Source organism: Nuphar pumila, chromosome 6, assembly GCF_984573655.1.
Source record: "Nuphar pumila chromosome 6, dmNupPumi1.hap1.1, whole genome shotgun sequence".
Taxonomy (NCBI): domain Eukaryota; kingdom Viridiplantae; phylum Streptophyta; class Magnoliopsida; order Nymphaeales; family Nymphaeaceae; genus Nuphar; species Nuphar pumila.
The window spans coordinates 35569389-35582753 of record NC_143254.1 but is presented as its reverse complement, the minus strand read 5'-3'; the positions used below and the strand labels follow the sequence as shown (position 1 = coordinate 35582753).

Sequence of the window (13365 nt, the reverse complement as noted above, 5' to 3'; positions counted from 1 at the left end):
GACAAAACCATCATGTTCGGAGACAGATGATGGGTTCCGAAGGAATTGCAGGAAGAGTTGATGAGTGAAGCTCATAGGTCTATATATTCCGTTCACTCTGGTTCCACGAAGATGTTTAAAGATCTTCAGAGGACTTACTCGTGGAATGGGATAAAGCGGACATCGTAGAGTTCGTGTCTCGGTGTCTCACCTGTCAGCAAGTGAAGATTGAACACCAGAGACCTAGTGGACTCTTGAAGCCACTCGAGATTCCAAAGTGGAAGTGGGATGACATCTCGATGGATTTCATAGTAGGGTTGCCTAAGATTCGACAACAGCGAGATGCCATTTGGGTAATAGTAGATCGTTTGACAAAGAGTGCCCATTTTTTTCCAATCAGGATCAGTCAGAGTTTGGAGAGCCTGGTTGATCTCTATGTGGATGAAATTGTTAGACTTCATGGGGTTCCACGTTTGATAGTGTCAGATCGAGATCCGCATTTCACGTCTCAATTTTGGTTCTAGTTGCAGAAGGCCTTGGGCACTATGTTGAAGTTCAACACTGCTTTCCATTCGCAGACGGATGGACAGTCGGAGCGTACGATCCAAACACTTAAGGATATGTTGAGAGCGTGTACTTTGGATTAGGAAGGTGATTGGGACAAGCATGTGAAGCTTGCGGAGTTTTCATATAACAACAACTTTCATATCAGTATTGGTATGTTCCCGTATGAAGCATTGTATGGTCGACCATGTAGATCCCCGGTGTGCTGGGATGAGGTTGGAGTGAGAGCAGTGGAGTCTCCAAAGATCATCCAACATTATGTAGACCAAGTGTGTTTGGTCCGGCAAAGGTTGATTACAGTGCAAAGTAGGTAGAAGAGCTATGCCGATCAACAGTGCAGGGAGCTCAATTTTGAGGTAGGCGACCACGTGTTTGTTTGAATCTCGCCTACAAAGAGTGTCTTCTGGTTTGGAAAGAAGGGGAAGTTGAGTCCTCGGTATGTTGGACCCTTCGAGGTTCTTGGACGCGTTGGAGAAACCGCTTACTGAGTAGCACTCCCTTCCCAATTTTCCCAAATTCATGATGTGTTACATGCCTCGATGTTGAGAAAGTATGTACCTGACCCCTCACATGTGATTCACTATGAGGCGATCGAGGTACAACCTGACTTAACTACTGAAGAAAGGCCAATAGAGATTATGGAATGCCAGGTAAAAGTGCTACGCAGTAGGACGATTCCGTTCGTGAAGGTGTTGGCAGCATCATGGGCTGGATGAGTGCACTTGGGAACCTGAAGCAGATATGCGTTAACACTACCCGCACTTGTTTGGTACGTTCTAATTTCGTGGATAAAATTCTTTTAAGAGAGGTAGGATGTAAAACCCATGTTTTTTTTTAAAGAAAAAGAGCTTTTTTTAACACTCGGACCCGGGTAGGACTTGACCCGGATCCGTAACTCGGTAGGGTTTTCTTTTTAACATAAACAAAAGGGGGAAATGTGTAACTGTATCCTCCATTTTCACCCTTTAAAACAACGCTGAGGGAGGGGAGTCCCTGACGCGCAGCCTCTCCTTCCCCTCTCTCATTTTTCCTCCCTGGTTGCAGTAGCCAACGACGCCGACCGATCTAGGTATGCCTTCATTCTTCTCCCTCTCTTCTCTCCCCCTCTTTGTCTTTGTGTTCATCGGAAGGATGGCAGGAGACTGGAGGCCCCTACCGTGTATCCCCCTTTTTCTTTCGCCTTTTTGGGGCTTGTCGAGGGACGACAGGTGGTGCCCCTGCTGCCCTTGCCCCCCCCCCCTTCCTGTGCCCATCAAGGAATCAGTAAGTGGCCGACGATGCCTCTGCCGACCTTGCCACCTCTATCGTGGGGCTTTGTCGAGGGTCGACAAAGGGCCATAGGCTCCTGCCACCCCTTTCTCCCTTGTTCTGGCCAACAGGCAGGGGTGATGCCCTGCCCGATCCCTCTTTTCGGGGAGACCAATGAGGCTCTGCGTGGTTGGTAGGAGCTGTCAGTGCAAGTCTCCTTGTAGTGGGATGTTGTAGGTTCAAAACCTAAAGAAAGGGTTGGCGTAGTGGGGTTGGGCCTTGGCTGCTAGGCAAAGCAGTCAATGCTCGATCCCCATGGGTGTCGCCCCTCTACGTAAGCCGATGTGTATCATAGGCCCAAAGGGACTTGGCGTAGTGGGATGGGGTTTACGTTGCTAGGTAGGCGGTCTAGGTTCAAATCTCATGGGCACCCCTTAGATCGAAGTGTGGGGATGCCTTGGGGCTAGGGGATAAGCTTGCGTACGCTGTGAAGACAGCGACCTTAGGCACGAGCAACAGACATAGGTCTGTGTTCTGGGAAGTTGTTCTCCCTGTTCCTTTCGTTAAATTTTTTCCCTGCTGTGACCTCTTTCCTATGTTCGGCAAATACTCAGATGATGCCTGATTGAGTCATTTTTCGCCATCAACATCCCTGAGCTTTTCCCTTCAAGTGTCGGTTCTAAGGTACGAGTACCTCTCTGTGAATCGGTTGAGGAATAGGGTGGAGATGGATTCCATGCATCTTTTTTATGGAAATCCATGGTGGAATAGTGGATCCATGATTTCTACTATTGCATATATGTATTTTTGGTGTTTTTCATTGTTTCTCAAGAAAAATAATTTATATATGACCATCGAGATTGTGTAGGTGACGACTGACCCGAACCTGGTTCGGTTGGCCTGTTAGGCCGTACCTATGACAGTAGGCCCAACTGAGTGATCGACTGGGCATGTCTGGAAGATTTCGGTTGGTTGATAAATCCAGTTTGTACTGTATCACAATGTTTAAAATCATGTGGCTAAGTGTTACACTCAGTTAACAAGATTTGAAGTTACAAAAAGTTAATATTTCTCAAGAATGTTACATACAGTAAGTTTGATAGATGTTAGGATGGTTGAATCATTTGCTTGTATGGGTAAGGGCACCAAGTTGTTAGCTACGATGGGCATTATTACGTATCTGACATTGTAGACTCATCCAGACTTAGCTTATGCATTGTTTTATCTGATTGAAGATATAAAACTGATCTTAGGGGTGAGCACTAGGGTGCTGGCCAACCATTGACAGGGCCACAACAGGCCCTGCCGACAGGGTCGGCTGGGTGCTGGGCAAGTTTTAGCAGGGCCGAGGCAGGCCCAGCTGACCTAGTCGGCTGGGTGCTGGTTTGTGAAATAGTTAATACAAAAAAAAAATGGTAACTTGTATACAACTATGCAAACCAGAATTTTTGCAAGTGTTGGTTGTTTGTGTACACATATAACTATGCTTGTGTATGTGTTGATAGGGCTAGACGATAAGGTCGGCTGGACTGTTTCATTGGATTGACCTGCAGACTGTCCGATTTGGGGTTGACATACCCGACTAGCAGCCCAGACATATGCTGAATTATGTGTTTTGAAAGTAGGAAATATGAATTTTAATATATGCAAACTTTTATTGTAATGAGCATTCTTGTGGTTATGAAATAATACATGTGAAATTGTGTTGTCATGTATTTTCCAGATTATTAATGTTTTATGTAACATGAACATGTGCATTTGGTGGGTTTATGTATATTCACGTGCACTCACACCTAAGGGAGTATGCATTGGCATGAAGACACATATATTTATGCAAGAAATACACATGATAGGGATGCATATGATTTGAAAATTTTTATGCTTATGAATAGCCTTGTTTTGCATGAGTCCATGTGCATTTGGGCGCATGAGTTTGGTGTTATAAATAATATATTACTTTGGCTTTTGAGATGTGATCCATTGTTGGCCTAAATGGACCATCACCGGTTGTGAGTTGGGTTGCTTTTTCTTATATACTTAATTGCATCACTTGAATCACACTTGGTGGTACTGTACTCTACTATATTGTTCTTGTTTTTCTCACGGGCCGGAGTCCCGTAAGGGTCCTCGTAGGGGTGGATGTGAGCTTTTTCCTTTACTTATGCATCTGATATTGCAAATGTCAATAAATGGGTGTTAATAAAAGATAATAGTTAAGAGTAGTGTAATATACGTTCTGGGATCTCCCATCTGGAGAATGGGGTTCTTAGAGATTCAGTCTTGGGGAGACTGTGAGATACAAAAACTATGTGGGCTTTATTTTTGTCCCCTGAACCCGATATTGAGGTTCCTTCTTTTGACCACGATTTTAAGGAGAGTCCGTCACTTGACCTATGGGTGGTGTGTTTGATTTAATTATTGTTTTGATATACCAAGAAAGTGGCACTTGTGGGTGTGAGGTGTCCCTTGTGTCCCCGACATTAGATGTGGAGGTCTAATGTTTCGAAGGTGATTCTGTCGAGGATTGAGTTTGGAACCCAGTAAATAAAATACAACTTGTGTTCTAAGCTACCCTGAGAACCTAACTTAACTTCAATGATTGTACGCATTTGGTGTATCCGCGGGCAATGATAATTAAAAAGACAAAATTAAAGTTGTATGCATTTAATAAGGTATGCATATAAAAAAGAAAAACTTAAATGAAAGATAATAAAAGGATTCATGCATTGCATATACGTCATGCATTTTCCTGCTATGCATTAGATCATGCATATTTTAATTGTTCCCTTAATCATTAGATAATGGTGAGTGTGCGATGTTTACTTCCTGTTGCATGTTGAAGGTTTGTTACTCGCTACTGCTTTAATGTTTTTGCATGCTTAGTACTTATAACTGTTGCAGAAAAACTTTCTTAAATGCTATAAATTGTCATATTTGCATTTCTCTCAAATTATTGCATGATATCTTATCTTAACCCTTTGTCTCACCTGTTTCACAAGAAAGTAGTTGTGCTCAGAATTTTGATTCTGACACCCTACTTTATTGGTTTTTCGCAGAGACAGGTGATCAGTGAAGTTGACAACTCCTAGGAGGGCACGAGAATCATGTTTGGTTTTTTACGGCTTCACTTGCGGACAGAGTGGTTCTTGTTTTCGTTCTTTTAGTTTTGTTGTTTCTTTCAGTTCTTTTGTTTCAGTTAGTTGCTACTTTATTTTCTGTTGAGTAGAACACTGTCTCTGGAGTTGAATTTTGATTCATAAATAAAAAGGTTTGTTTTGTGTTCTTGTGGATGATAAATGTAAGTCCCTTTGTGATGTTTGACTATCCAATTGAAATTAGAACTGTGAGGACCCCGGGTCTCTAAGAAGTTTTCCGCAATGGTTAATAAAAAAAATTTGCATTTTTCAAGGAGTATGAGTTGCGATCGTTACACAGGCGGTTGAACATGCAGTCTAGGTTCGAATTTCATGGGCGTCTACTCTAATTAAGCCAAAGTTTGGCGATTCCCTTGGGTCAAGAGGTAAGCTAGAGTTTTACTCTGACAGGACCGTGACGGTAGGTATGGTAAGCTGAGCCGCTTAGTAAAATTCAAAAAAAAAAATCTATGGGTTGTATCTCAAATATGGTGGGCGACCAGGTCCTAAAGATGGAGGATGATATGGTGCAGCAGCACACTAAAAGTGTACAATCACATTGCACCAGTCCTCCCTCCTCAAACTCGCGCTGTTTACTTCTTGGCTGGTTAGGCTTGGGTCTTTTCGGGATTGGAGCTGCACAGTCAACCAAACTCGACCCATCTCGGGTCCACGGACGGGCCATAAGATTGATGGCTTGTATTATTGTTGTATATCTTCTGTTTTTGAATGAGCAACTTTGCCAGGTAGGGAAAGCAAAATCGAGAGAGAGAAAGAGATGGGTGGTGATGCCCAAGCAGTGAGGCTGAGCCTGCGGATGCAGAGGGAACTCCAAATGCTCCATTCCGACCCTCCACCAGGCGTCTCCCTCCGTCTCCCCGACGACACCACCAATTCCTTGTCAACAATCGAAGCCCGTCTCTCTCTCTCTCTCTCTCTCTCTCTCTCTCTCTCTCTCTCTCTCATGGTTGTTGTTTCAACGCCCGATGCAGATTTGCGGGGACCTCAAGGAAGCGTCTACAGCGAGGGATTATTCCGCATAAAGGTTCAGATTCCCGATAGGTGAAACCCCAATTCGGTTCTTCTGCTTCTCTTGCTGTCCGCTCTTCGTTCTCTTCATGTTAAGCAATTTTCCTTTTGTTGGTGATTGAAAAATGCAGCAGATACCCTTTGCATCCTCCGATCGCGACCTTCATGACGCCCATCTACCACCCCAACATCGACGAAGGCGGCCGCATCTGTCTGGATATTCTCAATCTCCCCCCAAAGGTAAAGAAACCAGTGTTTTCCCTTCACACCAACCCCCAAAATTTTGCTCATTTTGGTGTTTTCTCATTCTTTTGATATTTATAGGGCTTTTTGTTATGGTACCCATCTGCTGTCAATATCTGTAAGTATATGGGTGTGAGCGATGTTCTACGTAATCTTGCTGTGTTGGGTCTCTCTTATATTTGAGGGTCATTTAGAACATACTGTTTTTCGTATGTACGTTTCCTGATTCAGCAAACAGAGAGGGTTTGCAGTTTGCTGTCTTTTATTTTGGTTTCAAATTTCAAACTCTTCTTGTTTGGCATCATAAATTTTCTTCCTTTTAGTGAAATACTTTGTATAGATGAGTCACATCTGAAGATGCACATAATTGGGTCCCAATTGAGAGAAAAAAGAATGAAAATAAAGCACTAGCAATGAGAAGCTATTGCCTTATGCAAGGTTGGAGCTTGTCTAATATTCCTCATGAAAATTGTTATGGTGAACGCCCTGAGTGGTGATAAAATCCGCTACCAATGAGGTTTTGGAAAATAATTTACAATGAGTAGGTAGAAACAAATCTAAAATGTACAAAGTTTATGATATTGTATATCAATAATTTCTAGAGTTTCTCAATTTGACATCCTCCATTTAATAATAAGCTGAATTTGTAAATAGTATTCTTTATTTTCTACCTTATCTGTATGCAATTCATTTATAATTTCTACCTTTTGTTATATGTGGTGCCCAATAGAAGCTGTTGCACAATCAATGAGGGATTAAAAATATTAGGAATGGTAGCTGATTATTGGTTTGCTGATACACCTAGTATTCATGATTCTATGCCACTATTTGTTGTAGGGACTAGGGAGCAATATCAATGGCAGTATTTAAAATGGATCTGATTCTGCCTGAATTGGTCCTTATTCAAAAAGATAAGAGGACTGATTCGCCCCCCTACAAGAATCAACAGATTTTCAGTCGAATCAGCAGAATTGGCCTAATTGTGGCCGATTCTGCCCTGCGTCAACTCACTTGCATATTTTAAAGGATGGAATTAAATAAGAAATCCACTTTCAAATGCACCAATTCAAAAATAATTCAATGTGGAGTGATTTTTTTCCTGAGAAACTGATTCACTTAACCAATTTTAATAACATTGGCAGTGGGAAGAAGATTGCCTGTGGAGGTGCCCAAGATACAATCAACACATATACATCACTCCATTGTCATATAGAAGGTTGGGGCTTATCTAATAGTTTGCATGAAAATTGTTATATTAGTAAACGCCCTGAGAAGTGATGAAATCCACTACCAATGAAGTTTCAGAAAAGAGTTTAAATGAGTACATAGAAAGAAATATAAAATGTGCAAAATTTTCATATTGTACATCAATAATTTTCTCAATTTTTGCTACTATGTCAATTTAAGTTATTCAACACACTTCATGCACTTATCATCCTGGATTTAGTAATAAGCTGAATTGACAAATAGCTTATAATCTTTATTTTCTACTTTATCCGTATGAAATTCATTTATAATCTCTACCATTTGATATATGTGGTGCTCAATATAAATTGTTACATAATCAATGAAGGGTTTAAATATTAACAGTGGTAGCTTTATTTGGTTTGATGATAAAGCTAGTATCTATGCCACTATTTGTTGTAGGGAGCATGGCAACCATCTCTCAACATTTCTACGGTTTTAATGAGTATTGGGCTGTTACTAAGTGAGCCTAACCCTGACGATGGCCTTGTGCATGAAGCTGTAAGTACATCTAGCCCAAATGTCGGAGGAGATCCATTCATGGTTGGTATCTTTCCTAATGTGATACCTGATTGGTCATGCAGAGCAGAGACTACAAATACAACAGGCAGGCCTTCAACCAGAAGGCGCACTTTTGGACAGAGAAATATGCAAAGGCCACTGATATCTGTAGTACTGCTGAAACTAATGATCCTCTTCTAGGCAATGCTACTGTAAGTGGTACAAACACTTCTTTAATTAGCATTCAGGCCAATATTATCACTAGTTATGAAAGTCCTAACTGATTCCCAATTTGGTTCTAGACATCTCCCATACAGTGCATCATTAAGGAATCAGGTGCCGAACTTAAACAGGTGTCCCAGGAGGTAGATAACAGCAACAAGCTATATAAAAGTCTGCACAGGAATATGCCAGAGTCTTCATCATCAGTATTCATTAATAGCGACAGAAAGGAATGTGCAGCTACAGGCCTTAGATGCCTTAAGCCGAGGTTATCACTCTCTCTGTCCCAGAATGAAGTAGGTTCATCTATCAAGCATGCTCAACAGGAGCAAGCACAAGGAGGTGAATGTGATGAAAATCAAGGCCTTGGGCGCCTTAAGACAAAATTGTCACTCTCTCTATCCAAGAGCGAAGTTGGTTCTTCCATTAAGCATTCTCAACAGAAGCAGGCACAAGCAGGTGCATTTAATGAGAACCAGGTGCAAGTAGCACCGACCTTTAAAGATGGGAAAGTGGATGCACCTATTAGAAAAGGTGAGGAAACAAATGCATTACAGTTGGTTGATTCTAATGTTAGCCACGAGCAGAAAGAAAGAGAGCAGGTTTTCTCGACGTTTATTGTGCTAGATAGTGAAAGTGATGAGGAAGAGAATGTCAGACCGAGGTTGTCTCTCAAGAGAAGCAGAAGAAAGTGATCCAGTAAAGATCGTCATGTCTTTAATAGTTACCTTTCTGCCTGTTACTGGATTCCTGTACTGATCTTTCTTTGTATGAACAGCTGAGGCAGTTGTTTTGTATGAATATCATATGTTCGTGATAGAGACCCAGTGAAATCTAGTACAAATGCTTTAATTTTTATTTAAAAAGCTAACCTAGTGCTCTACCTCCCCCCTTGCAATCTCCTCGGAGAATTTTATTTAAGAGGAAAGTTAAACTGCAGTATACTTTGAACATAAATAATTTTTTGCTGTAATAGTCCACACAAAAATGTGTTAAAATTGATCAATTCAGTATATATTATCTGATGACTGGTTGAAAGTGCATTCTGGGAAGATGTAGGCGTATAACTCATTCTTTTATTATTATTATTATTATTATTATTATCATCATCATCATCATCATCATCCAAAAATGCAGCTAACACTTGTAAATTCTCAAAAAGGCACAGATTGTTTATCTAGATAAAAAACAAAGAATTTCAAAATTAGCTATAGTTACTACTAACCTCTGTTGGGTTAGTACAAAGATATTGCTCTTTTTACCCTCCAACAATTAGAATATGTTCCTAGTCTTATGTGCTAACTTGGTTCGGTAGGCTGGTGAATTAGGTGGGTATCGATTAGCATCTTAAAAAAATGATTTTATTGATCTTCAGATTATCATCTCCATGCCACAATGAATTGATTCTACTTATAAAAAAAGAGATCAAATATTGGAGAAGAGAGAAAACCCCATCAACAAATTCCTAAACTAAATATTTGATATCTACAGACTGCCACTGGGATGCTTCAACTTACCCCATGTTGTGTCTCCTTGTATACTAAATGGAAAATCAGACAAAAATGACGTGTACCATGTTTTATGTGTAATGAAACAAGAACAAGAATACAATATTCAAAAGGACAGACCACTTATGGGTTAATCACATAAACACGTACATAGGCTACTTAGGGGATAAGAACACAATAAAAAAACTATAAGGATTTGTATAACTAAAATGCTTGAGAAAGCATTGAGTTTACATGAAGCGGAATAGCCCTATTTATACATAACAAGGCCCTTGAGTGCCATTGGGACAATCCCCAACGGCTAGAAATAGAGCCGTTATGGAGGTCCCAACGACTCCATGAGTTGTTCACAATAATGCCCTCAAAATTTAGTAAAACCCCTAGACTATAAAAGGATTGTTGTGCCCCTAATGGATACAACTTACTACAAGGTTGTGAAAAAACTAAAATACCCTTATTGGGTATTTAACTATTACAATGATAATATATATATATCGTAATACCTCCCCTCAAACTCGCGGTGCAACAACCGAGAGTTTGCCAAGGAAAAATTTAAATCTCAGTGTCAGAAGTGTTTTGGTGAAGAAGTCCGCCAATTGATACTCGAATGATACATATGGTAATTTAATGTTTTTCTTTAAGAATTCTTCTCTGACATAATGGCAATCCATTTCGATGTATTTGGTTCGCTCATGAAATGTGTGATTGTCGGCGATGTAAACTAGACTTTAATTGCCACAACACAATCTTAAGGGTTTTGCTACATGAATTCTCAAGTCTTCTAACAATTGTTTCAATCATACCAACTTGGAAGTAGTGGTTGCCATAGCTCGGTACTCTGCTTCTGTAGAAGACAAGGACACCTTTTGTTGCTTCTTATATTTTCACAAAATCAACAAATCTCCTACAAAAATGTAAAAACCGTAGTTGAGCGACGATCGTTCATATCTCTTTCCCAATTAGAGTTGGAATATGCAATAACTTCTAATGAGGAAGAAGATGACAAAAATAAACAATAAATAATAGTTCTTTTGATATATCTAATAATATTCATTACAACACTTATATGTACTATAGTAGGAGCATGCTGAAATTAATTAGCAGAGTGAATAACATGTGCAATATCAGGATGAGTAATAGAGAGATAAGATAAATCTCTAATCATCTATTTGTAAGGAGTTGGATCCTTAAGAGGTTCTTCATCATCCTTCTTCATTTTGACATTGATAACCTCTGAAGTATCAACTTATTTTTCATTAGAAAGCCTTGATCATTCAATGATCTTTGTTGTATACTTGGTCTATGACAAATAATAACTACAAGGTGAGTAAGCTACTTTAATTCCAAGAAAATATCATAAAAAAACCAAGATTTGTCATATCAAAGTTAGTTTTAAGAACATCTTTGATATGACTAACTCCTTGCTTATCACTTCTTATGATAATCATGTCACCAACGTAAAGAAATAATATTACCATGCCTGTATTAGAAGACCTAACAAACAATATAGAGTCAGTATGACGAGATTTAAAGCCAAGTTGTCATCACACTACTGAATAGATCATACCAGGCCTTAAGAGCTTATTTTAAATCATACAAAGCCTTGTACAACCCAACGAATTTTCCATGTGCCAACCCTAGTCTTGATGGAGGTTTCATGTAAACTTTTTTATTAAGGTTACCATTCAAAAAAATATTTTTAAACGCCCATTTTATAGATGCCCATTTTTTAATCGAGGCTATAAAAACAAGAGTTTTAACAATGGTCATTCGAGCAATTGGAGCAAATATTTCATCATAGTTTATTTCATACTTGTGGCTATATCCTTTGGCTACAAGTCTAGTTTTATATCTCTCTATTATCCCATCACTTTTAGTTTTAATTTTATAAACCCATCTACACCTATGGTCTTTTTTCCTTTGAATAATGTTTGAATTTCTTAAGTTTTTGCATTTTCTAAAGCATCTAATTCATCATTCATGACTCTAATTCATTTTTGGTGATTCTTAGCATCATTATAAGAAGATTGTTTTATGTATGACTAGATGACCATCATACATTCTCTATATTTAGGTTCAAAATAATCATATAACATAAATCTACTTGGAGCTTTGGAAATCCTCATGGACTTTCTAATACTATATGCACTTATGTCTTGATTTTGAGAATATCTTTGTAGGGCATATGGAGGGTGATCTTCGATTAAGTTTGAACTTCATTATGTGATTGGTCTATGTCATCAATACCTTCATTCTCATTCTCATTCTCATTCTCATGTGCATCATGAGTGTCTTCATTGTCACTCTCATGCACATCATAAATGTTGTTACTATCAGAATCAATAATTTTATCATGCTCGTTAGCAAGATAAAAAATAAAAGAATAATCATAATGCACTTTGGTTTTATCTTTCTCAAACTCATTTTCGTTTTCAAGGAATGTGACATTTCTTGAAACATATATTTTGTGTTTTTCAATTTTATAACATTTATAGCTTTTTTGGTTTTCGGCATATCCCAAGAAAATACAAGGAATAACTTTAGCAGAAAGTTTGGCATTTTTGTTGGTAAGAACAATGCATTTACAAGAAAAAATTCTTAACCTTTTATAATCGAGAGAAGTTTTAAATAACTTTTCAATAGATAAAATATTTTAAATAGTATTTGAAAGCATTCTATTTATTAAATAAACCGCCGTAAGGGTGGCTTCAACCCAAAATCTTTTAGGAACATTTTTTGATAAAAAAATGTTCTGGTAGTCTCAACAATATGTCTATGTTGTCTTTCGGTCAACCCATTTTGTTGAGGAGTATAGAGACAAGATTTTTGAAGAATAATCTCATGTAAATCAAGGTAGTTTTTAAATTTATTTAATAGAAATTCTCTTTCGAAATAGGATTTAAAATTTTTATTGTTTGCCTTAAATTGGGTTTTTGAAAAATGATAAATTTTTTTAAAACAATCAAATATTTCAGATTTGTGCTTAAGAAAATATATCCCAGTGTGTCTACTATAATCATCCACAAAAATACCATAGTATGATACTCTTTCTTTGAACACAATCCAAGCTAGTTCTCGTACATCTGAATGCACTAACTCAAATGGTTCTTTAGATATAAATGACTTGGTCCAAATGACAAAGATTTCATTTTACCAAAAATACAATCTTCACAAACAATTTTTTTTTTATAATTTGCAAGAAATGAAAACAAACATAATTTTGACATACTAGGATGTCCTAGTTTTTTGTGTCAATTTTCTATATCTTTTTTCCACAAAATTATAAAAAATATGGTTTGATAATTCAAGATTGTCTAGATCCCCCTTTCTATGGTCTTGCCCAATCAACTTCCTAGATTGGAGATCCTGTATCAAATAACCATTAGGTAAAAAAGAAATTTTGCACCCATGATCCGTAATTTGAGAAATAGATAGGAGATTTAAATACAATTTTAACACTATTCTAACATTTGGTATATGAAAAGTTTGATGTTTTTGTAGGGTTCCAAAAAATTTTATTTTTAAAGGAGTTTCATTGGTAGTTGAAACAAAAGAATCATTTGGGTTAGTATGACATTTGGATAGTATGGACTCATTTAAAGTCATATGAAAAGAAGCTCCGAAATCAAGAATCCAAGAAGTCATACCGGGATCAATGCATGTTGATATGGCCACATCAGAGAAAGAAAAAG

At 38.3% G+C, this 13365-nt stretch overlaps 2 protein-coding genes across 4 annotated transcripts in view; one reads left to right on the top strand and one right to left on the bottom strand.

Annotated features, from left to right (window-relative positions):
• Positions 1-13365, bottom strand: part of LOC149834620 (uncharacterized) — a 77571-nt gene that overhangs the window by 5811 nt on the left and 58395 nt on the right. The window lies entirely within an intron of this gene.
• On the top strand, positions 5663-9031 carry UBC37 (ubiquitin-conjugating enzyme 37). 3 transcript variants are annotated; one of them, XM_090011500.1, is made up of 6 exons: positions 5663-5842; positions 5918-5987; positions 6089-6194; positions 7845-7943; positions 8027-8155; positions 8246-9031. In XM_090011500.1, exons 1-6 carry the CDS (start codon positions 5704-5706, stop codon positions 8858-8860), a joined length of 1158 nt encoding a protein of 385 aa, XP_089867626.1. In that variant the 5' UTR covers positions 5663-5703; the 3' UTR covers positions 8861-9031. The 3 variants fall into 3 exon arrangements, with proteins under 3 accessions (XP_089867626.1, XP_089867625.1, XP_089867624.1); XM_090011499.1 differs by having other exon boundaries at positions 5680-5842; positions 6086-6194; XM_090011498.1 differs by having other exon boundaries at positions 5680-5987; positions 6086-6194.

What these genes read in the sequence shown, in the direction of transcription:
- UBC37 (XM_090011498.1), top strand. Translation starts at nt 5,704, where the DNA reads ATGGGTGGTGATGCCCAAGCAGTGAGGCTGAGCCTGCGGATGCAGAGG. An exon ending in TTCTCAATCTCCCCCCAAAG is followed by an intron (nt 6,195 to 7,844) that starts GTAAAGAAACCA and finishes TATTTGTTGTAG; the next exon opens with GGAGCATGGCAACCATCTCT. An exon ending in ATGGCCTTGTGCATGAAGCT is followed by an intron (nt 7,944 to 8,026) that starts GTAAGTACATCT and finishes TTGGTCATGCAG; the next exon opens with AGCAGAGACTACAAATACAA.